Below are 25,803 nucleotides of genomic sequence, written 5' to 3'. Positions count from 1 at the left end.
ATTTATTGAGGCAGTTCCCCAACCCATGTGAAATGAAACTCCCTAGAGATTCAACCAGTGTTGTCTGCATTTCCTCTTAAGCAAATGTTCAGTTCCCACGGGTTCAGAGCACCTTCTCTGAGCATGCCATACTAATCTTACAGTGCCTGTTCTCACAATATTTCTGGGGTGACTAGAACCAAGTGTATTAGTAACCTCTTGAGAACAAGCTGTTTTGGGAGATTTATCTTGTAAACTCAAATGAAATGGCTTTAGAAATACACCCAAACTCTGAGTTTGTCTTGATGCAACTGCAGGCTTCCTAAACTGCCCCCTCTCACTCCCATGCCCTGAGAAGCATGATCACGAAAAGGAACCTTTCTAATAACCAGGATGTATGATCAGAGGCTTCTGAGAGGTCAAAGAAGTCAGAAATCTATATTTTCTCTTACAGATGTCTATGGAGTTAATATTGGACACAAAATATATATTTTAAGCATAAAAGTTCAACATGGCATCCATGAAGTTTGTAACAAGGAACAGAATTACTTCTGTCCAGCTATAAGTTCTGTGCTATGTTCTGGGTTAGGGAGATGGGGTGGTCAAGGAGAAGCAGAAATGAATGGTGTGCAGGAAACATTTTACTAGTCCTTATACTATGCCTATAGGAACTTCTACAAATCCCCTAGGCCTTAGTTTCCTCACCTGTTTCTTCCCTCCTGATATCTTTGTGAGTAGGGGTTATTTTCCATCTTGGTATATGCAATACCTAGCATAGGGTCTGGCATGTGGTATATGCCTAAGAAATGTCTGTGTAACAAATTAAATGAATAGGGCTTGAACTAGATGTTATATAAACCCCCCTCCACACTAAAGTTTAGTTTAGCCAAAAAAAAAAAAACATCAGGGTGGTCACTTGAATGTCTGAGATAAGGGATAAAAGGACAAAATCTTTGATTCCAGTATCTGAGGCACTAAGTGCTTCATAGTACTTTCTTTTTATTAAGGTTTATGTAACTACACTTAACATGGAACATTTTCATTTGGCCTTTTGTAGAAACCCCTAATATAAACCATGTGCAAACAGCTACAATGACTAAAGCAGGTAGTGCAATCAATTCTGGTCTCATCCAGCTATGCTGTCGATCTGAGAGTTCTATGGCAGACAGAACAAGCCATGTCTAGTACAAAACAAAAATTGAAATCAGAAAGTTAAAAGCCTCCAAATTAATTCTCATGACCAAAAGCAAAGGAGTAAAAAGGAAGAGCACTCTATTATAGTATATAACATACTGATGAGGCATCAAAGGCAGACCTGTGATAGTTTGAAGAATTGCTGTATGAATGATATATATTTATATTTTTCAATTACAACACTGACATTTTCTTCTAAATATTGTTACTGTATTATCTGACACTTGTCAGAAAAGTGATTGATTCCTTCATTGGCAGGTTTCCCTTACCCCACCTGATTTTATTTTAATGTACTCATGCCATTCGATGAAATTATGGGGAGCAAATTTATGTAAGATCTAAATGTGAGGGAGACAAGTGTATTCATTCACTATAACTGGAAGATTTAGTTTTAGATAGTCTTTTCTATTTTTATTATTATTCCAAAAAATTCAGTATACAGATAGCATTCCCACCAGACAGGGATATTAATGGTATTAAACTTTAAAAAACCAGGTATGTCAGCAACTGATTCATCATTACCTTTAGTCCTGAAATTACTGTAACAACAGTACGGAATCCACAGCAAAACCAGCATTTACTGAACTTGTGCATTATGCCAATAATTGTGTTTCAACAGTTAAAGGGAGGCACTGGCTTCTGTTTAGATTAGCTGGAGCCTGTGTCCTACCAATCATGAAGACATTCTGTATTTTACTACACAGTTCTTTGCCCTCATACATTTCACAAAGCAGGAAATCAGTGACAAAATGCCTCTTTCACAAAGATTAAACTTACCAACAGATCTATATGACTTGATAGAATTATGCAAATATTGATCATTCAAATATCTCTACAGGTTTTGTCACCAGGTCACACTGAGAGGTTCTGGGCCAACCACTTGCCTCAGATTGCATATGAAAGAGGCACTTTGCTAGACTTTTCTCCCTCTGGGACAAGGAAAGTTCAGGAGGGTGGTTACACCCAGATTGTCCTTGAGGAGAGAAAAAAGAGTCACTGGAATAAACAAAATAAAAAAGCAAATAGGAGATGGGAAAAACAAAGACAACTAAAGTAAGTACTAAATTTGTGAGAAAGTTCAGGACTATAGAGAGATAGCAAAGGAGTAAGCCATAAGTGGAGCATCAACCTTGCCACCAAATATCATTGAAATATAAAAAGCCATTTGTCTGGGGGTTCACATATTGAAACATGATATCTTAATGAAAAGGTTGCCTAAAGTCTCTTTCTGGTGAAGTGGATAAAACTACTAGCTTAAATCCATCAAATGTTGTCACGGAACTACTTATGAAATCCCAGAACAAAGATGTGATCAGATGATTGGAACCTTAAGCCATAAAGAGGCATCAAACTCTAAAGGACATTTCTCAAAAGCAATGATGTGGCCACCAAATCAGGGATTTCCTTGAGTTCATTTGTTTTGGTTGTGAAACCAAATAAAATTTTAAATGTTATAGGTGCAAAAAATGTCATGCTGAGGTATAGCCTTATGCAACATCAGCTCTCTGGAATATCTCCCCACTTCCCAGTATCACCAATCCCAATCCTAGCTTCGGTTAGGCCACATCAAATGCCACTTCCTCATAAAGCTTTCCCAATCACTCAGCTGAATGTGAACCCTGAATCATCTGGATAGCTAGTAGACTGTACCTTTAGCAACTTTGGCTACCCCAAACTTAATACCCTTGCTATAGACATTGTATGTGTCTAATCCCTCCAAATGTAGACTCTAAAATTAGGTGTGCACCAAATAAATGTTTGGGAAAGAGAGAGGGAAGGAAGGGCAGAGAAAAAAAGTGGGGGATAACTCTTCCCTAACAAGTACCCAGAGTAGCAGAATAACTCAAATATAGATTGACAAATGAAGCTTCAGGGCTCTCTCTCCACTTGCTTTGGCCCCTTCTTAGGTCCTGGATGGGGCCCAGGCATGTGTTCACTGCTGTCTCTTGCCACTCTGACTGCTCTCTGTCACATAATCCTGAAGCAGTGTGGGAATGCTCATAGGGACTTGGGGTTTGGTTAGGGGAAGTTTAGTCATTTAGTTGAGTACAGAGGTATACTACATTTACAAGGTTTGTGATCACTATGGCATATGCATAAGCCATTACCAGTTATCATTGTGTGGGAATGATTATCTAGAAATGTCCCTGGGCCCACCACCCTCCTAGCTCTGGGAATCAGAGGGATGGAGCCAGAAGTCCTATGACATGAATATGTAAACAACACTCAGAATATGGATTTTGCTGGTGGAGAAGAGAAGCAGGTGTGAAATGTATGAAGTCAGAAGCTAAGTCAGTTGAACAGTCTACCAATTACCAGATGTATAGAAATATACACACAAAAGGAGATGTTTTCTCTTAGCAGGAATGTGCTAAATTATGTACTAGAAGGAATTAAAAATGCACTATTGACTTGATTTTCTTTGTTTAAATATATTTTATTATTTTTGATATATTTTAATATATTATAAGATTTCAGAGAGGAGGAGAGAGGGTGAGAGAGATAGAAACATCAATGATGAGAGAGAATCATTGATTGGCTGCCTCCTGCATGCCCCGTACAGGGGATTGAGCCTGAAACCTTGGCATGTGCCCTTGACAGGAATTCAGGAATTGAACCTCGGACCCTTCAGGAACCTATGCCCTATCTACTGAGCCAAACTGGCGAGGGCTTGATTTTATTTTTAAAGCAAATTTCACAAAATAGAATTTATCAATAGCTCACATATTTTTGTAACAGCTTATAAATAAATGTGAATAATTTACCCAAATTTGATAATCATCAAGTTTCACAGTTACCAATAAAATGTTGTGCAGATTAAATAAAATTTTCCAAACTTTTAATAATAATCCATTTAAAATGTGTTTTGGCCCTGGCCAGGTATGCCCTTAGTTAAAGCATCATCCCAATATGCCAAGGTTGTAGGGTTCGATCTCCAGTCAGGGCACATACAAGAATCAACCAATGAATGAATAAATGAGTGGAACAACAAATTGATGTTTCTCTCCCTCAAGTCAATTTTAAAAAGTAAAATAAAATGAGCTGTGTTTGCTTTTCTCATTTGAAATATTAATTTTCTTACTTAGTTGTTATAGGATGAATTTTGTCATCTCCCAAGATTCATATGTTGATGTACTAATTTCCAGTACCTCAGAAGGTGACTATATTTAAAAATAGGTCTTTCAAAGAGACAATTATGTTAAAACTAGAGGCCCGGTGCACGAAATTCGTGCGTGGAGGGGTTGTCTCTCAGCCCAGCCTGTACCCTCTCCAATCTGGGACCCCTCAAGGGATGTCCGACTGCCCGTTTAGGCCCGATCCCACCAGGATCGGGCCTAAACGGGCAGTCGGACATCCCTCTCACAATCCAGGACTGCTGGCTCCCAACTGCTTGCCTGCCTACCTTCCTGATTGCCCCTAACAGCTTCTGCCTGCCAGCCTGATCACCCCCTAACCACTCCGCTGCCAGCCTGTTTGCCCCCAACTTCCCTACTCTGCTGGCCTGGTCACTCCTAACTGCCCTCTTCTGCAGGGTTGTTCACCTCCAACTGCCCTCCCGTGCAGGCTGGGTGCCTCCCAACTGCCCTCTCCTGATGGCCATCTGTGGTGGCCATCTTGTGTCTACATGGGGGCAGGATCTTTGACCACATGGGGGCAGCTATATTGTGTGTTGCAGTGATGATCAATCTGCATATTACTCTTTTATTAGATAGGATAGAGGCCTGGTGCACGGGTGGGGGCCAGCTGGTTTGCCCTGAAGGGCGTCCCGGATCAGGTGGGGTTTCCCTTGGGGTGTGGGGCGGCCTGAGCGAGGGGCCTGTGGTGGTTTGCAGGCCGGCCATGCCCCCTGTAACCCAAGCGGAGGCCCTGGTATCTGGAATTTATTTTCCTTCTACAATTGAAACCTTGTAGCCTCAAGCAGAGCCAAGCCCGGGGCTCCCTCCGAGGCCAGCAGCCATTTGTGTTGGGGCTATAATTGAAACTTTGTTGCCTTAAGCGGGTGAGGCCAGGGTGTGCAGAAAGCTTTGCTTCCCCTGTTGCTGGTGGCAACCCTGGCCTGCTCTCTCAAGATCCATTCTGCCGCCATTTGTTTGAATTTGTTTACCTTCTATAATTGAAACTTTGTAGCTTGAGTGGAGGCTTTGGCCTGCAACGGCTGGCAGAAAGCTTGGCTTCCTCTGTCACCTAGGAAACCTTGCTCTCTGTGGCTGTAGCCATCTTGGTTTGGGTTAATTTGCATACTCGCTCTGATTGGATGGTGGGTGTGGCTTGTGGGTGTGCCGTAGGTATATTCAATTTGCATATTTGTCTATTATTAGATAGGATGGGATCAGTAGGTTGGGCATAATCCAATATGACTGATGGTCCTATAAGACCAGGAGAGAGAGATCAGAACACAGACACACACACTGGGTAAGACCCAGTGATGACACAAACAGACGATGACCATCTAACAGCTAAAAACAGAGGCCTCAGAAGAAATCAACTCCCCCCCAAACATCTTCATCTAAGACTTCTAGCCTCCAGAATCATTAGAAAAATAAATTTCTGTTGTTTAATACATCCAGTCAGTGGTACTTTGTTATGGCAGCCTTAGAAAACGAATGGAATAATTTTCAGGTCATAATTTTTTATTTTATTATGTTTATTTTTTTTTAATTTTGTATTTTTTAAAGAGGTCTCCTGAAAGTTATAAACTTCAAAGCTTTAGGTTTCACATTGGATTATATCTACACACACAATACACACACACCATATTCTCACTATTCACTGTCGGGTGTATTAACTATCGTAGCTAAGGGCAATGCCATTTGGCAGAAACCATTACTTTTTATACATACTTTATTTACAAACACTTTCCATCTTGAACAGTCATTTATATTGTAGTAACTACTAAACGGTGAATCGAATTGAATCATTTAACCAAAAGGTTTATTTGGCTTCTGAGGTTTGTGTAACCTTATCCCGGCAGAGTCATCTACAGATTCTTCTCAGAAGGAATACTGAAGAACACCTATAAATAAATGATCAGCCCAAATCTTTGATGCATTGCCCTGTTTAATTAATTATCTATTTTTAATCTAAATATTTAGCAACTGCAAGGGGCATTCTGTGAAGAGAAAAGCTAACATTAGCAATGTTTTTTAGTTCACTTGTTTCATCCTATGAATTTTACAAACAAGAGATACAGATTCCATGATGTATACAATGTGAAAAATTGGGGAAATGACTTGAGTTCTCTAAAACTGTGTCATCATCTGTAAAATAGAATAATTATTAATTATCTGTCCATCTCAATAATTTTTGAGGAGCAAATAAGACAATAAATAAGAAAATGTATTGCATACTAGAAGAATCCACAGGCAGCAAAATCTCAGACATATGCCGAAGCAATTTCTTCATGGATACCACCCTTAGGGCAATGGAAACTAAAGAGAAAATAAACAAATGGGACTACATCAAAATAAAAAGCTTTTGCACAGCAAAAGAAACCAACAACAAAACAACAAGAAAGCCCACTGCATGGCAGAGCATATTTGCCAATGTTATCACTGATAAGGGTTTAATCTCCAACATTTACAGGGAACTCATACAACTTAACAAAAGGAAGATAAACAACCCAATCAAAAAATGGGCAATGGACCTGAATAGATACTTTTCTAAAGAAGACAGAAGGAAAGCCAGAAAACATATGAAAACATGCTCAAAGTCACTACTTATCCGAGAGATGCAAATCAAAACGACAATGCGGTACCATCTCACACCTGTCAGAATGGCAATCATCAACAAAACAACAAATGACAAGTGCTGGCAAGGATGCGGAGAAAAAGGAACCCTTGTGCACTGCTGGTGGGAATGCAGACTAGTGCAGCTACTGTGGAGAACAGCATGGAGTTTACTCAAAAAACTAAAAATGGAACTCCCATTTGACCCAGTGATCCCACCTTTAGGAATATATCCCAAGAAACTAGAAACACCAATCAGAAAGGATAGATGCACTCCTATGTTCTTAGCGGCACAATTCACCATAGCTAAGATTTGGAAACAGCCTAAGTGCCCATCAGCGGATGAGTGGATTAAAAACTGTGGTACATCTACACAATGGAATACTACACTGCGGTAAAAAAGAAGAAATTCTTACCATTTGCAACAGCATGGATGGAACTGGAGAGCATTATGCTAAGTGAAATAAGCCAGTCAGAGAAAGATAAATATCACATGATCTCACTCATTTATGAAATATAATGAACAACATAAACTGATGAACAAAAACAGATCCAGAGACAGAGAAGCATCGATCAGACTGTCAAACTTCAGAGGGAAGGTAGGGGAGGGTAGAGGTAAGGGGGAGAGATCAACCAAAGGACTTGTATACATGCATATAAGCCTAACCAATGGACACAGATAACGTGGGTGAGGGCATGAGTAGGAGTTGGGGGGGCCACCGGGGGGATAAGGACACATATGTAATACCTTAATCAATAAAGAAATAAAAAAATAAAATGTATTGCATTAAAATGTTCTCTGTTATTTTATAAAGGGCAATGATAAAACATTATCAATGTAGACAATGAATCATCCTCAACCTCCTAAATTCAGAAAAGTACATTAAAGTACTACTTCTGCTGGGAAACCTTGGACAGTCATTCTCTAGTTCTTCATTTCCTGTGAGTGGACAAGATGTTTCCTTAGAAAACCAATGGTAACACATTTACTTAATCTCTGACTGCCTAAAAATTTGTAAACTCCCCATCACTGAGCAAATTTGTTGAGGTAGTTATTAGGTTCCAGAAGACTGTTGGGAAATTTGTTTTAATTTCTAGGCCTTGTTTTTGACTTTAAAAGAGGTGAACACTCAAAATAGAAAAGCAGACTTTTGTTTTTAATATGGAAGGTTAACATTAAGTGTGGATAAAAGCATTGTAAAAAGATGATATAAAATGGAAACTAATAACATCTTCACCTGATAACCTTTTGGTAAAAAAGGGGGTCTTTTTAATTATGATCTATATAGTTAAAAAAAAAAAACACACAAAAGAGAGAAAGAAAGCAGCAGCAGCTCACATGTAATTGACTCCCTATTAATAGCCTTGTACTAGGACTCATAGAACTGCCACAGAAGGCTGAACAGTCCTGGCTTTTCACGTGATGAAGTTCATACTTCCATGGCTCTCCAAATAAATTTGGCTTAGGCTCACTCATTAGGAATGCAACTCAATGTTCTACTCAAAGGTTTCAAGAATGACAGTTTTAGGCATTTATTAATTTATATAATCTTCTCACAGTACAGGCTCATTTGGAATCAATGGCAAATTTAATTGGAAATAGAACATTCACTTGGCCTGACTGTAAACTTTGGATATAAATGGGCTGGATTTTACAGCACATTTTAACATTATCTTTTCCCTTCCCCTTTTCCAACCAGATTTTCATAGACATTGCAAATTATACATACAATTATACAAAACAATGTTACTCCAGGCATTTAGCAGCAGTTCACATTTTGGGTGAAATTATATCACTCTTAGAAAAAAAAAAAATCATTGTTGGTTTTGCTACAATTCCTTCCTTCTCACCGGGAGACATTGGGCTGATGCAGGACTTTGGCTCTGAGGAGGTCTTTAGCTTGCCCTGCATCTCTCAAAGCTCAGTAGTACTTTCCTCTCAGAGGTTCAGGTGATGAGCTAGACTCTATCTCTTTGACATTCTGCTTAGCTCCATTCCACAGCCCACTGACCACAACCAGCACCCCACCAGTTCTTTCATTAGTGCCTGGCAGGACAGAGTGATAGATGAAAAATGTAATCCATACAGCTTTAAAATACTTGACAGTCTCATCTATTACTTAGATTTTTAGTCCCCCTCCTTTAGCCTAAGCCCTTCAAAATATAGTCATAGTCTCTCATGTAGGTGTGGCATTTTATAGTCAGAAAGCACCTCTACATTTGTCATCACACTCAACTCTACTTGGAGTTGGGAGCTCAAAGTCAGATTTGATTTGAATACTTGATTCTTTCTAGAAATTTAGACATTATCAAAATAGATAACATAGTGTTAAAAGGAGGGCTGGAAAGCTAAGGTAGTGGAGGGTTGGTATGTGGGAATATAAAATTTAGGGAAATCATACAAAAAGTGAGTGCTATACACTGGAGAACCTCAAGGCTTCACACCCATTCCCACATAATTGCTATTTGGATAAAAACGTATAAGAGGGAATGATTTTGTGCTCGCACTTTCTCATTCCTTTATTAACACATCCTTTCTGAGGACTTAATATTTTCCAGACACTGTGCATTATAGCAACTAACCAAACAGAGAAAAATCTCTACTTCCATGACACATTCTAGGGGGAGAGAAACGAAAAAATATCATTGAAATACATGTGAGATGTGATAAATATTACAGGGAAAATGAAATAAAGCGGGACACGGGTAAAAGAGCAGAGCACTGAGAGGCAGCTATGACCCAACAAGATGGGATGGGCCTTGGACCAGGAGCTGTGGTGAGAAATGATCCGATTTAAATAGACTTCAAAGGTGAAAATGAAAGGACTGGAAGACTACAAATTCAGAAAGCCCCGGAGGATTGGAGGGCAATGGGAGTGACTGTTAATGGGTATGGATGGGATTTCTTTCTGAGGCCAGGAAATCCTGATGGTGGTTGTACACTCCATAAATGTACTGGGGGAAAAAATGTACATTCTACATGGGTTAATTCCATTGTATGTGAATTATAGCTCAATAATGTTGTTACATATTTAAAATATCCAATAAGGTGAACTTTATCGTAAAAGGAAAGAAAAGTGCAGTGAGAAAAATTTCAGAGGGAAAATTTTGGAAGGGTTGGGTGAATGATCAAGCTTCTCCAATGAGTTATTAGAAATAAATCTTGTAATCCATACAGACTGCATATGAGTTTACCAGGCTGGGAGAAACAGTATGTATGTACCCTTCTGAAAGAAGCAGGTTAATTTTGGGTTTTGATATTTAACTCAAATTCCTAATGACTGTTGCGAAAACCTTCAGCTCACAAATCAGGATCACCTGGAGAGGAAAAGAATAGCTGAGGAAATATTCAAGCAATTTTAAGGAGAATCTGAGTTTTGCAAAGTCCTTCCCATATTTTAGGTAAAGGGTGGGTAAACTTTTTCTGTAAAGGAGCATGCAGAGAATGTTTTAGGGTTTCAAAAACATACCGACTCTATAGCAACTTCTTCACTTTATTGTTGTAGTGTGAAAGCAGCCACAGGTTATACATAAGCAAGACAGCATGGTTGTGTTTCAATAAAATATCATTGAGGAAACTAGCCTGCCTTCCTGAACTCTTCTCCAGATCCCTACTGGTCATTAGCAATTTTCCTATCTCTGCAGGAATGATCAGCTTCAGCTGTCCTAGACATTCTGCTTAACTAATACTTTGTGTTCTTTGGATGCGCTGGATTACAAATGAGGTTCCTCTAATAGAAATTATGAATATCTTTGTAGTAACTTTTGGCAAATTAAAAAAAAATGATTGCATGTAGGCACCATGAAAATCAAGTAACACCTAACAAATCCATAAAAAATGCAACTATTACACTTATACCCTTTACTCCTACAAGTACATAAAAAATACACAGGAAGGAGACCTATTACCTTGAACTTATATTTAGGGTATAATTGTATAATTATAACTCCTTGACTCTTGAACTCTTGATAAAATGTTGAATAAATCTTGGGTTTCAAATAATCTATATATATATATATAAAGCCAGCAACTGGAACGCTGTAATGACCAGAACGACAGGCTGCTATGATGCTCATTACAGCCAATAAACTGCCTGATCTGGGGGTAGGGCTGGCAGCCAACCTCCTGTGGCCCCTCCACTGATCGCCCCCCACTACTCCAATATGGGGCGGGGCCAGCCAGCCAATGTCCTGCAGCCCCTCCCCCTGCACAGCTCCCAATCAGCACCCACCACCCCTATCAGCCCGTGGCTCCTCCTCCCAGCCAGCTCTGCCCCTTATGGCCCCCCATACCAATCAGGGACAGGGACAGCCGGCCCTCCACTCACAACCTCTCCCTATGGCCAGTCCTGACCCCAATCACCCCCACCCAACCAGGGGCAGGGCCTGCCAGCCAACCTCCTGTAGTCTCCTCCTCCTGACAAGCCCAGCCCCGATCTGCCCTGATTGGGACCAGGTGGCTGGACCCCACCCATGCAGGAATTCATGCACTGGGCCTCTAGTATTAAATATAAGTGATGTCCCAGAAATTCAACTGTAATGTTTTATTCTTTAAACTAGAGAACTGTTCAATGAGCTAACACATGCAATGGAGGCAAGTGTCATGGAATGGAAAGAAGAGTCAAAAGACCTAAGTTCTTTTGACTGGAAGTCAAAAGACCTAAGTTCTCATCCTCCTCTGGTGTCTCTTATTGATAGGACAATAGGCAAGTTGCCTCTGGACATGTTATAGAGTTGCCCAGATACATAAAAGCTTTGAGAATTTTGTAAGATGTGATAAAAATGTTACATATTATTCATATATATTTAAAAATGCTATTTAGGAAGTATCCTTATGCAATCAAAACAAAACAAAACAAAACAAAACAAAAAACTAAATTGTAATTGTATGTTCTGAAGAATGTTCTCTGAATTTCAAGGATGAACTAGAACAAGCACCATATTATATGCTAAGAGTATATCTAAAAGTTGGTTTTTCTATATTCCAGAAAACCAAAGAGCTAAAATAACAAGTAAATGTTTATTTATGGGACAATGGCACTTTTGGAAAGTCAAGTATTTGACTTTCACTATGAGATACTTCCTAATACTCTGTGTGTAAAATCTTTCTCCATTTTTATATTCACCACTAATCATAATACATCAATAATGATCAAGTTTCTTTGTCTGCTGGGAAAGAGAACAACTACAGGCTCTCCTTTGAAATAGGACAGTCTGAGTGTTTGCAGATGGCCAAGAAGGAAATTAGGTGCTTAAAGGGACATATGCTGGAGTTGGGTGGTTGTTTTGTTATAGAACTGAAATAAAACCAAAGCAAAACACTTGTAAATTGAAGTAAGTTCTCTCTGTAAACACAAAAAGTTACATTTTGCTAGAATCATTCCTTTAGTTTTCTAGGAAGGTTAGGGGCTTGGGATATTTTTAAATATCTAAATCTATGTAAATGGCTAGATGAGTAAAATGAATAAATATTCACAGACATCCTAGTGTATTAGGACATCCATCTTGAAAGTAACTCTTAAAATTATGAAAAGAAGAAATTACGATCTTAGACAAAATCAAATATGCCCTAAGAACTAGTCCTTTCACAGGGGCAACTGTGAAACAGTACAAGGATCATAGAATGTTGGCCTTTTCTATTATCAAGAGGCTTTACTTAAGTTAAGGGATAAGCTCCTTTTGGTAACAGTTATTATAACTTTTAAAGATCCTTTACTACTTCTGATCTCACTGGTCTTGAATAAACGTAGAGAGGAATTATGGTATAGGAAGAAGTGTTAATTTTCTAATCAAATCTACCACTTACTAACTATAACTCTTCAGGCCTTGGTTTTCTCATCTGTAAATTTGAGGGTTTATAACCTAATGATTGTGAAGGTACCTTCTAGTTTCACTAGGCTGGTCTAGAGAAGTGAAGAGTTAAGGTTTATTATTATTTTTCCCAATTTACATCCTTCAAATTTTTGGGAACCAAACATAGAAAGTTGATGGATAGACTTATCCATAAAGGCAATGAGCAACTGACTCAACAAGCTTTATCAGATGAAATGATTAGGTAGAAAAGCCTAATAGTTAAAAAAAAAAAAAAACTAGGAAAACTATTAAATTTAGTAAGTCATAAGATACAAGGTCATTATTAAAAATTAATTAAATTTCCATATACTAATGGTAAACAATTGCAAAACTGAATTTAAAAATAGCATTTACAATACATCCAAAATGTAAAATGCTTAGGGATCATTTAACAACATCTATTCAAAGTTAAAATAACATTTTGAGAGAAATTAATGAAAACATAAATAAAATGAGAGATATACCATGTTCATGGTTTGGAAGTCTCAATATTGTTAAGATTTCAGCTTTTTAAAAATTGATTTATACAATCAATGAAGTCTTAATCAAAATCATAGCAGGTTATTTTGTGGAAAGTAGCAAGCAGATGCTAAAATTTATATGAAATTGGAAAGGATGTAGAATAATCAAAACACTTCAGAAAGAACAAAGATGGAAAATGGACACTGCCTGACTTCAAACCTGGTATAAATTTCAGTGATCAAGATAATAGGGCATTGGCTGAGGAACAAATAAATGAGGTAATGGAAGAGAATAGAGAGAGTCCAGATAGATCCACACATATATGGTCAATTGATTTTTGTTAAAGGTGTTTAGGTAATTTAATGGGGAAAAAAAGAGCCTTATCAATAAATTTTCATGCTGAAAGAACTAGATATCCCAATGGGAATAAGTGACCTTAAACTGAAGTGAACCATAACTCTAATTTGTAGTGTTATACAGTTAAAATAAAGCATAGAGTAAAATGTGTGTGACCATGAGGAGACAAACAGAGCTAAAGAAACAAAAAGCACAAAATATAGATGATGAAAGTGAAAAATTGAGCTTCATTAGATTAAACATGTCTGCTCTTCAGAAAACAACATTACGAAAATGGAAGTCAATTCACAGCCTAGGAAGAAATATTGGCAATGAATATATCTAAGAACTCTTACTCAGAATATAGTATAATGTACTCTAACAAGTCAATAAAAAAATAATCCAAATTTAAAATGGGCTAAAAATTTGATGACATTTCACAAAAAAAGATATAAGAATGTCCAATAAGTGAATGAATAATGAGTGCTCCAGATCATTAGTCAGAAGAAGGATGCAACTATAAGCCACAGGGAGATAGATATATGCAGCATGAAAAAGCTAAAATTAAGAAGAGTGACAATACCACGATTGGGTGCAAGTAGACATCTCACACACTGATGGTGACAATGTAAACTGGTACATTTAGGAAAACCGTTTCTTAGGATGTTAAATAGTTACTATACGACCCAGCAGTTCCACTCCTAGTTATTTATCCAAGAGAAATGCAAACTATGTATGTACAAAGACATGTACCTGAATGCTCATAGCAGCTTCATTCATAAATAAAAATGGAAAAATAAAAAAATCACAAATCCCTTAAATCCAGAGAATAAACAAAAAGTAGTATATATCCATAAAATGCAGCATTATCTAGCAATGAAAATGGATGAACCAATGACACATACAATAACAGGTTAATCTCAAAAAAATTATATTGAATAAAAGAAGGAGAATATATACTGTATGATTCCAAGTTTATAAAATTCAGGAAAGGAACCAAATGATCAATATTAGAAAACAGAATGATTGACTAAGGCTGAGGGTAAAGGGCCCTGACTACAACAGGGCACCATGGAGCACTGGGGATCATTGAAATGTGCTCTATCTTGATTGTGGTAGTGATTTCACAGGCACAGACAGTCAAAAGTTTCCTGCCTTATACACTTAAAATGAACACGTTATTGTATATAAATTAAAACTCAAAAAGTTGATTAAAATAGGAATTCACAAATTTCATGGACATTTGACAAGTCCCTTGTGTACATACAACATACACATAAACACATGTATCCCAGAAGGAAAGTAAAATGTTAGAGCATCAGTGAACCTGAGACATTGTCTTGCTACTGTGGGTACTGAATTACCGATGTGACAATACTTGTGTTATTGAGGTCATCTTAACTGATTTGGTAAAATAGATTTCAGTTTTGGCATTTTGCTTACTTCTTATTTTAGGAGGACATAGGAAGTTTCTTCAAGCATCTTCATGTTGAATGCATTATGCACTGTGTTAGTTGTTCTGGGGGAACCAGGGTTGTTCAGATACCATCTCTATCATATAAATCTACAAGTCTAATACATGTTGAGGCATAGGTTGGTGGAAGTCAGATATATAATTGATTCTAGTATAATGAAAAGTATGAAGACATCTACAAGAGAGGGTAAAGTGCAACTTGCTTTTAGGAAGAGGAAAAAGTTTCACAAGAGAGATGGGAACTTTAGTTCGGTCTTACTGGATCACATTTGAATGTGCAAATATTTATTTATTTTGGGGAGGTCTGAGGAGGTATTCCACAAAGAACTCCTTGACCAAAATTAGAGATGAGAAACTAGGAATATAAATTCTTAGCTGGAAGCCCAGATACTTAAAAAAGTAAGATAAAACTGGAAATCCAGGCTGGTGTTTCAACTTACTCCACAAGTGGCTGGGGACTTCTGAAAAATTTTAAAAAGGCAATTAATGACCAAGGCAGAGCTGTGCTGTAGCAATATTAATCTGGTAGCATTTGTAGAATGAATAGGTGTGGAGAGAGATCAGAGGTGGAGACACCCATTAAGAGGACATTTCAAGAGTGCAGGTGAGAAATGAGAACTGAACTAGGACAGCCACTAGGGGATTTAGATAAGAAAATAGATTTGAGATATTGGGAAATGAGAAAGAACCTTGGAACAAACTGCACATGAATGATGAGGAAGAGGAAGCACAGCCCTGAGGCCTCAAGCCTGGGTGCCTGACAGGGATTTAATGGGTGCTTCCCCTCCAACTGTTGATCTCATGGCATTGCATGACAATGCCAGAGATCATTTAAATGTCTGCTTGCGACGTGGGCCATGGTGAGTGATGCCCGGATCCATGGTTTTCCAGGGGGGAAGCATGAGGACAACTTTCAGAAGACCTGGCTTAGAGTTGTGGCTCTCCCAAAAACTAGAAATACGATCTTAGTTCAGTGGCTCTCATCACTGAGCTTCGGAACCCTCATTAGCACAAGAGAGACAGAAACATCTGTGCTTAATGCAGATGGATTTTGTGAGGTTCACAAAGCACTATGGAAACCAAGAAGCCCTGAATAAAAGTAATTACTAATATTACTGTCACCAGCTTCCTCAAGTATTATCATCTCCACACTAGTACAGGCACTGTCAATTGCTCTGAGGCATATATCCACATCCATCCTTCTCCTTGTCCTTACATCTCTTCCTTTTTCTTTGTCTAATCCCAAAATTGAGAGAGACTCAGCACATAAATTAACATAAAGATAGTTCTCTTCAAAGTACAACCAATTCTTTGCAATATACCATATATATATGTATATATCTCCTATATAATAAAAGCCTAATATACTAAGTGTCTGACCGTTCAACCAGTTGCTATGACATGCATTGACCACCAGGGGCAGACACTCTGACCTGTAGATTAGCTTGCTGCTGGGGTCTGGCCGATTGGGACTGGGTGAGACAGGCTGGACACGCCTTGGAGCCTCCCCTCGGTCCCTCCCCAGCCCTGATCATGAACTGGTGAGGTCCCTCAGCCTGGCCTGCACCTTCTTGCAATCCAGGAACCCTCAGGGGATGTTGGAGAGCTGGTTTCAGCCCGATTCCGCAGGCCAGGCCAAGGGATCCCACGGTTGCACAAATCCATGCACCAGGCCTCTAGTGTAAGTTCCACATACACACACAGAGTTAAACACTTTAATATTCCTGGAATATCTGAAATGCTACTATATCAACATTCTCAAAGATTTTCTTAATCTTAATGAATTACAGGTTTTAGGGACTCTTTAACATTGACCCCAGGCATTTCATTACCTTGACATTCATCTCTGACCTATGAAATATCCCCTGTTTCAACAAGTAAATGAAGAGCTGTGATCTGTATTAAGTCTGAAAGAGCTAACAACAACAACTTTGTTAGGTTTATTTAAAGGTAGTTTGTGTTCTCCAAGGTATCACCTTCCTGAAAGATTTTTCAAGGACATTTTAATAATAGATGATTTCAGAAGTTAACCTAATCCCCACATTAGATGGGCCTCTAGACTTTTCTGGGGTGCACAGCATCAGTGCCTTTGACACAATATGGGGCAAATTGCTGTCTTTTTACCTGACCATAGGCTGCTATAGATTAGGTTTAAGACAAGAAAGTGGGTGCCAGAGCTGCCCTGCCACTTTGGACCTAAGAGTGATGACTGGCCTCAGCTCCTGGCTCTGGGACTTCCATCTAACCCACTTTCTGAATATTGGAGAAAACACCCATCTCAGGAACGTGAAGATAATGCATAGGACAAGAATTCCATGGATCACACAACAACATGCAGATATTAGCTTTTATACTAGTAAAAGAGCAAAGAGAAAAGTTTCCTCTATTTCTTTAAGAGGATTATCTGTGAGAAGGAAACATTTCTCCCTTATAAAGCCTTGCTTATAACAATATTTTTCAAGGAACTCAGCTCAGATGGTGCAGGAAACACATTATGGTCTACTGTGGCATGCAAATTCACTGCTCAGCACACAGGAACACAAATCTAATCATGATACCCTAAGTCTCGCAGTTTCGGATTGTGTCTCCTTCCTTTCTTCATCTCTTTTTCATTTTTCTCTTGTCTTTTTTTTTTTTTTTTTTCTTGCCTTTTTCCTTACCCTCCTCTTCCTCTTCTTTTAAACTGCTCTATGATGTAGGAAAATTAAAGCAGCTCATCTCAAGTACAGGGGAGATTTATTTCTTTCATTAAAAAAATTCCTTAATGAGTTAAAGGCCAAATTCCTCAGAATTGTCTCAACATAACAAAAGATTATTATTGTAAGGCATGAAGGTAAGTTTTCCATCAGTGAGGGAAAATTGGAAAGAAAGGAAAGCCAGTGAAAAGTGAACAGTCCTCACTTAGCAATTATTCAGTCTTTGGAAATTTCCAAGCCCTCTGCAATCATTAATTAATTAATTAGAGAAGATGATATTCCATATTACCCAGGATAGAAGTGTGACATAAAGAGGTCTAGAGGCTTTCCTCAAGCTGAAAGAGGAATGTCACAGGAGGAACTGGGATTAGACGTGGGAGCTCATTTTTCCAGCCAGTAGTCACACCACTAAGCTAAACAGAGTCAATAGTGGGACAATAAGGTCCTCTGTGCACAGGTGCCATTGAATAGGAGCAGTGTTCTGCTCAAAGACTAACTGTGAAAGAGCCCATCCCCTCTGTCACTAGTGCCCCCACAACACAGAATATATCTGTAGCCTCATCAGACTCCTTCTTCTATCCCCAAACATAGACAGATGGCTAAATGTCAACCTCTAACCACTCTCCTTAATAATTGCAAAGAAAAGTACATGATTTGATTTCACATTTTTAAAATGCACAATGTAATGTTCAAACACATGACACTGTTGAAAAACAAATATTTAAACAAAAAAATTAAATGACATGGGATTCACTGATATCCAGAAACCATAATAATAGATCATCCTGAATAATTACAAAAAGAAGGAAAATAAAATTTCATGCTTCCTGGTGAGTGTTCATTAATGAAAGTTCATTCCATCACCCTGAGTAAGATTGACCAAGTCCAAATGCTAGTGATGTGGCTGGACCCAGCATCTTAGATCCAGGCCATGCACTGGGTGTTGATTCTTTTCCTGCACCACTAGATTGGTTCCAATGTTGAATGAAGAGGGGCTTTCCAGAGTGCCCAGTGACATGATGGGAAAACCGAAACTTAAAGACTAGCTTACCACTTCTCACAAGATTATTCCCTCCAGCTAGACATATGTTTGCTCTGTCTCAAGTCTGCTTCCCCCAGGTGAGGGTGATAGGATCTTAAAACAACTTTGGGCCTATCACTTTCCATTAGGACCATCACTCAGCCATCTGAAGTCAGGTTGCTTTGGATGGAGCAAAACTGCATTTATGCTATTTGAGCTTAAATGTTAGTGTCAGTGATCCCAACCTAAACTTTTACTCTTCCATAGGGGAATTTATTGCAGTTGCACTAATATGAGATAAAGTTGAATAATGCAATTGTTTTCTGGTCTGCTTGCTCTGGGGACCAGGTAGGACTAATGTCAATACACTGTAATGTTAACAAAGGGCAAGGCTATCCAGGTTGGCCATTTTGGAAAAACTTTATTTAAAAACCAAACACACCAACAAACTTATTGACATTTATTTTCATACAGGGATTTTAGAGAAAAAAAAAAGTTTTCCAAGAGCAATGTTTCCAAAACACTTAATATTTAAACTAGGAAACTTTTAAGTTGGAAAACGATCATGGCTGGACCACTTTCGTGTAAAGAGTATTCATATAAAGGATGCACTTTCGGAGAGGGGTTCTTTTCCTCTAAGGAGCCTAGAATTCATTTTGGAGCACCATTAGAAGAGCACATACTTTCATTTGAAAATAGCGGTTTAGTAAACACACTTGTAGGAGAACAAGGACCTGACATTTTTGTTATAATGTTGAAAATGTGAATGAATATGTCTGTAAACTGACAATGTCAAATGTGTTAAGGATTAAAAATATATAGATAGTCCTTCTACCTAAGTTGCCCCCAAATTACCATCAGCTTCTAACTATTTCTGATTTCTCCCAGCTGTAAATGAAAGGAAAAGAGGCCGCTGTTCCAACCAAATAGCTAACAGCTAGCTTGGTTTATCCATCTCACTTCTTCCAAGTAATTCTCCTTGGTTCCTGTAGTCATGGTAAAAGGACATATCATCACGCTGGTTCAGGTAATCATGGAAAATCAAAATTATAGGTGAGTCGGTATGTGTAATATCATATCTTAATTATTCAAAGGAACTTAATATGTTTACTTAAAAGGCATACATGCTTGCAAGTAAATAAAACAATGAAAAAAATAACTGTCATAAAGAATTTTTTTAATTGCCTAATGGAGTTAAAGGCAAGAGAGTAAGAGATTCTTCTTGCAGGATCTGTAATGTGGATAGACAAGGGGCGATAAACAAGTGCCATTATACTGCAGCAACCTCTTCCCAAAGGAAATTAGACAAGGTGTCTGCATTACCTTAGATCCCCTTGGCCTCACCTGTCTCCTGGGCTGTTGACCACTTGCTGTGTCTTAGCAGCCACTTTGGTACCAATTTTGCTTGAGTTCTGACCACGGTCTCATAAAACCAACCTGGCAGCAGCTTACCTCATGTTTACCCTGCATACTTCTCACCTCCAGACCTGTTGATGTCCTGTCCCTGTAATGCATGGGGTGGTACAGATTTGTTTGGTGCCCAAGTAAATGATGTCTAAGTGTGAGGAAGTTTCTGACTCACAGAGAAGCTTGGTTCAAGAGGAGACAAGAGCTGGTAGATAAATTATTTTCCCCTTTTTGCCACCATAAAAAGATTACCCTGAGTTGCTAGAGTTCATATGATCTTTTGGAAGATGATCTTTCAAGATTGAAAAAGTAGATGCAATAGGTACTAAACAAGAGCCATATTGGTAACATAAACCCATATCCCCACTAGGATCACCTTCTTTTCCTACTTCACTCATGCTTCCCTGGGATTGTAGTTTCCAATGAAATTAAAAGAGCACATACATTTTTGCCTTAGGCTCTGCTTTCTGGGGAAGGCTGGCTAAGATAGGCAGCCCTTTATTTCTGTCACTATGCCAATGAGTATCTTACCTTTGGCTGCAGTGGTGGTGCACAGGGGGCTGGAACAGGATCTGTGATATAGGTCTTCTTGGGACCAGCAACTGGATACATGCCAGTAGGGTGCTGGTTTCCTGTCCCAGAGGGAGTGTATCCTTGTTCCCGTTTCCAGGTATTGGGGTGACCTTGTTGACCATAGGCAGGATCAGAGTCATTTTTGCCCCCATACACAGGCCCTGCTGGGCTATAGGCTTCATAATAGCGCCCTTGGTTAGGGCCATATCCATACCCAGACTCAGGTTGAAGGCCTGGGGGTGGATTATATGTATAATCCATGCCTCCCCGTGTTGGAGGAGGTGGACCTTGACCAGAAACAGGAACTGGTTGAAGGTTATAGCCCTGGTGTCCTGACCCTGGGCCATAAAATTGTCCTGGTGAAGGGGCAGCCATGTAATGTGAGCTGGGCTGGGCTGACTTCACCTGCACGTTGAAGGTAGGCCTTGAAGGGGTGGATGCTGTAGTGTAGGAGGCTGGGACTGGCTGTGGCTGGGGTTTTAGTGTCCCTATTGGAGCCACAGGGATGGGCCCAGCTTGAGGTGCAGGCTGCGGTTTCAATGTAGACTTTTTGGTTGCTGTTAGAGGGGGTTGGTTTGGTATGACCATTCTCTTGTGTCCCGTGACAGGGGTGGAGACTGGAGGAGAGGCTGTTGTACTGGCAGAGCCCTGAAAAGGGAGAGAAAGAAAAAGAGAAAAACAACAACAGATATTATTGCCAATGGAAAATTTTAAAAAATATATTAAAAACTTCCAATTATTATTTTTGTATTAACTCCACAAAATACAAATACAGCATGGCTCTTGGCTTATAAGAGTTCAAAGACTAACACAAAATCATGTGTGTTTTTGTGAACTACCAATGGAAAATATGTAAAGGAAGTCAAGGAAACAATTCCATTTACAATAACATCAAGATAAAAATACATAGGAATAAACTTAACCAAAAAAGTAAAAGATGTAATTTTATATTGAAAAGTACAAAACGTTGCTTAAATAAATTAAAGAAGACACAAATAAACAGAAAGCCACCTGAGTCCATGGGTTGGAAGACTTCAATATAGTTAAAATGTTAATACTTCCCAGAGTGGTCTACAGATTTATTGCTATAAATACTTTTCAAAATCCCAAGCGTGCCTTTTTTGCAAAAAATAAAAAAGTCCATCCTAAAATTCATATGAAATCACAAGAAACTCTGAATAGCCAAACATTCTTGACAAATGAAAACAAAATTGAAGATTTCAAACTGCCCAATCTCAAAACTTATTATGCAATTATAATAATCAAAATAGTGTGGTAGTAGCATAAAGACAGATACATAAACGAATGAAATAGAATAGAGAATCCAGAAATAAATTTTTGAATGCATGTTAAATTTATTTTTTACAAAAGTGCCAAGACCATAAAATGAGAGGAAAATAGTCCCTTCAATAAATAGTGTGGGGACAATTGGCTATCCACATGCAAAAGAATGAAACTGGATCCTTACTTTACACCATATACAAAAATTAATCTAAAATTTTAGCATTAAACATAACAGTGCAAACTATAATATTCTTAAAATAAAACATAGAGGGTAGCTTCATTACATTAGATTTGGCAATGTGTTTGTTTTTATTAAATATGTATAACACCAAAAACACTAACAACAAAAGAAAATATATTGAATACCATGATCTTAATCAAATTACTCCAAAACTTTGTCACCATAGTGCTAACGGAATGTAGCAGAGAAAGAAAGCTGGAGGACTGGGCAATGGAAACCAAAGTAAGTAAGTAAGTAAATAAATAAATAAATAAACAAATAAATAAATGCAAAGAGGGTGTTGAGAGCAACAAACACTCTGGCACAACCAAGGAGATGCTAAATTTTAGATCAAAGAGTAATTTGCCAAAGACAACTGAAACGCAGCCTCGTCCTCTTATATCTTCCCGATGTCTGTTGAATTCATTCCTTCAACTCAGAAATACTTACTGTACAAATAAATATTACTCAGACATAAAAAAGACTGAAAGCTTACCATTTGCAACAACATAGATGGACATAGAAGGTATCATGCTAAGTGAAAGAAGTCAGTCAGAAAAAGACAAATATCATATGATTCCAATTATAGTTGGAATCTAAAGAACAAAATAAATAAAAAAACAAAACAGAAATAGACTAGATACAGAGAACAAATTGATAGATGGCAGATGGGAGGGGGTTTGGGGTACTGGGTAAAAAAGGTGAAGGGATTAAGAAATACAAATTTGTAGTTATAAAATAGTCATGGGAATGTAAAGTACAGCATAGAGAATCTTATCTAATAAAGAGGGGATATGCTAATTGACCCTCACACTGTCACAAAGATGGTGGTGTCCACAGCCAATAAGGAGGGGGTATGCAAATTGACTGTCCCACCCTCAAATATGGCGGCACCCACAGCCAATAAGGAGATAATATGCTAATTGATTATCCTGCCCTCAAAGATGGTGGTGTCCACAGCCAATAAGGAGGGGGTATGTTAATTGCCTGCCCCACCCTCAAATATGGCGGCACCCACAGCCAATAAGGAGATAATATGCTAATTGATTATCCTGCCCTCAAAGATGGTGGTGCCCACAGCCAATAAGAAGGGAATATGCTAATTGTCATGCCCTCAAAGATGGCAACACCCACAGTCAATGAGAGAATATGCTAATTGACTGCCACACCCTCAAAGATGGTGGTGCCCACAGCCACAAGATGGTGGAGCCCAGTCCCCTCAGCCTCCCAGCCACCCAGGGCTGCCCCAAGGTGCAGACAAGCCACCAATGGCAGCTGCCTAGTCGCCCAGGGTTGGCCCAAGGCACAGGTAACCAGGGCCAGCTGAGGCTTGCACTGCCAGCAGTGGCAGCAGTAGAGGTATGACAGGGGTGTCGCCTTCCTCTGATCGCCAGGTCACCTCCCGCCCCTGAGGGCTCCCGGACTGTGAGAGGGGGCAGGCTGGGCTGAGGGACCCCCTCTCCAGTGCATGAATTTTCATGCACCGGGACTCTAGTATAGTCAATAACATTGTAGCAATTATATATGGTGCTAGGTGGGTAACAAGACTTATGGGGTGAGTCACTTTGTTAAATTATGTGAATGTTTAACCACGATGCTGTATACTTAAAACTAATATAATATTCAATGTCAACTGTAATTGAAAAAATAAAATATAACCTTATCTTGTTATCACAAAATTAAAAACAAAAAGAAATACTTACTGAATGTCCTAATGACACAAAGATGAAATTACCTTCCTTCTGAACCATGGGAGGCTAAAATTATGATGGGGGATAAGTCAAGGTTAGGGAAAGCTTGGAGATCCAAATATTTGTCCTCAGGTATTAGTCTATTAGGGATCTGCAAATATGCAAATGATGTAATTTTTTAATTTTGCTCTGAGATATTAAGATTTTTGTTGATATAACAAATAAGTGAACACACTCTAATCTTGTTGTTTATTAATTTCCATGCAAATTCTAATATGTAGAGGAAGAGAAGATGCAAAACTTAATATTACTCTATTGTCATTTACTAACACCAAACCACAAGAGATAATAGACATATGGAAAAGATGCTGCTAACTGCTTCCTCATCATACATACTCCCCTACTTCATTACTCAAGAATTTCAATTTTGTTCAGGGCAGCAATATGCCCACTTAATATATTGCCCAATACTGATTTGTCCATAGGTAGAAGCTGTCATGTGACATGGTTCTGGCCAATGAGATGTGCACTAAACATTTTTGAGAAAACTAGGGCTCTCTTGACATAAGCATCATCCCTTCTTACTTTTCTCTTTTCCCCCTTCTTGCCTGGAACGTGCATATGGGGCTGTAAATGGTGCAACTATCTTGCTCCCACCATCATATAAAAGTCTATTGATTCAGATATTTAGTGTTTGGGGAAGAGCTTTTTGGAGATCTAGGTTGATTCAGAGATAAAGATTAAAATATTCCCATGGCCATTTGGTTAACATCATTTGGTTAACATTTCACTTCCAGTGGTGGTCAACTAGAGAGAAAACTAACTACTGGCCAGGGAAACCTTATAAATGAGTTGGTACTTTTTTTTTTTTTTTTTTTTTTTTGTCACAGTGACTAGGGCATGCTATTATCATTAGATGGTTGGAGGACAAAACACATCATTGTCAAACCCAAGAAAACAATAATGCCCCTGTTAACATTGATAGACTATTGGGACATATATCTTCTGGCAAGTTGACTGTGAGGTTCCCAGTTGCCTGGAAGGGTCACTGATCCTCTCTAGAAATTACCCTTTACAACAATCTCTCTTTCCTGGTCCAAATAAGTGCTCTCTGCCCTGGTGCCCTTGAGCCTAGAAGAGATGGCAACTCTGACTCTGCTAACCCCAGATCATCAGTCTGTCCCTATTACTTCTCTGTGCTTCTATTTATAGGATGCCTTTGTAAATTAACTCCCAGAGAGAAGCTAGCTTCAATGTGCCATTATTTTTTATAGGATCCAGACTGTTACAGCTAACTTTCCCACATATTTGTCACAGTTGCTGTTTCCTAGGGATTTTGCAAATCTAGATTTAGTTCTGCTAAGTTATAGGAGGCTGTTAAATAGAGTTATATGTTTCCCTTTTTTTCGATATTAATCTTTGAAGGGGAAGACTTGCAATTCACGTTTGTAATTTAAGCAACTTGAATATTCTTGTCTTGGTAGAGTGAACTTTACCTTCTGCATAAAGGTGGTCGCAATAGTGCGCAATGTAAAGAGATGCAGTTTTCTCATTTCAAAACTTATTTAAATGTATATCCAGAAGAAACTCTAAAATCAATATTCAGTTAAGAGGGTCAGGATTTTCTAGTCAACCATGCTGCTCTTTAAAAATGTCAGCATAAAAGACTTGAATGAAAGGGAAGGAATCAAGTTTTTCTTTGATGACTCAAGATCAGCAGAAACTCTGAGTTCCTGTTTGGAACACTTAAAAAACCCAACTATAAATGGAGATGGTGACTGAGCAACAGGGCTAGTGACAGGCACTCTCTGCTGCAGCTGTAAGAAGTCAGCCCCCAAAACAGATGCCCCAGAAGTGACAGATTTTGAAAATGAAAATCAATCACCT

The 25,803-nt window shown here is 38.6% G+C and overlaps 1 protein-coding gene across 1 annotated transcript in view; it reads right to left on the bottom strand.

The window, feature by feature from the left end:
• LPP (LIM domain containing preferred translocation partner in lipoma) overlaps positions 1-25,803 on the bottom strand; it is a 680,107-nt gene that overhangs the window by 238,639 nt on the left and 415,665 nt on the right. The window contains exon 9 of the mRNA XM_008151584.3: positions 20,680-21,369. Coding sequence (XP_008149806.2) covers positions 20,680-21,369 — 690 coding nt within the window. The remainder of the gene's footprint in view (positions 1-20,679; positions 21,370-25,803) is intronic.

Source organism: Eptesicus fuscus, chromosome 3 (genome assembly GCF_027574615.1).
Source record: "Eptesicus fuscus isolate TK198812 chromosome 3, DD_ASM_mEF_20220401, whole genome shotgun sequence".
Taxonomy (NCBI): Eukaryota; Metazoa; Chordata; class Mammalia; order Chiroptera; family Vespertilionidae; genus Eptesicus; species Eptesicus fuscus.
This window is presented reverse-complemented; position numbering and strand designations above follow the sequence as displayed.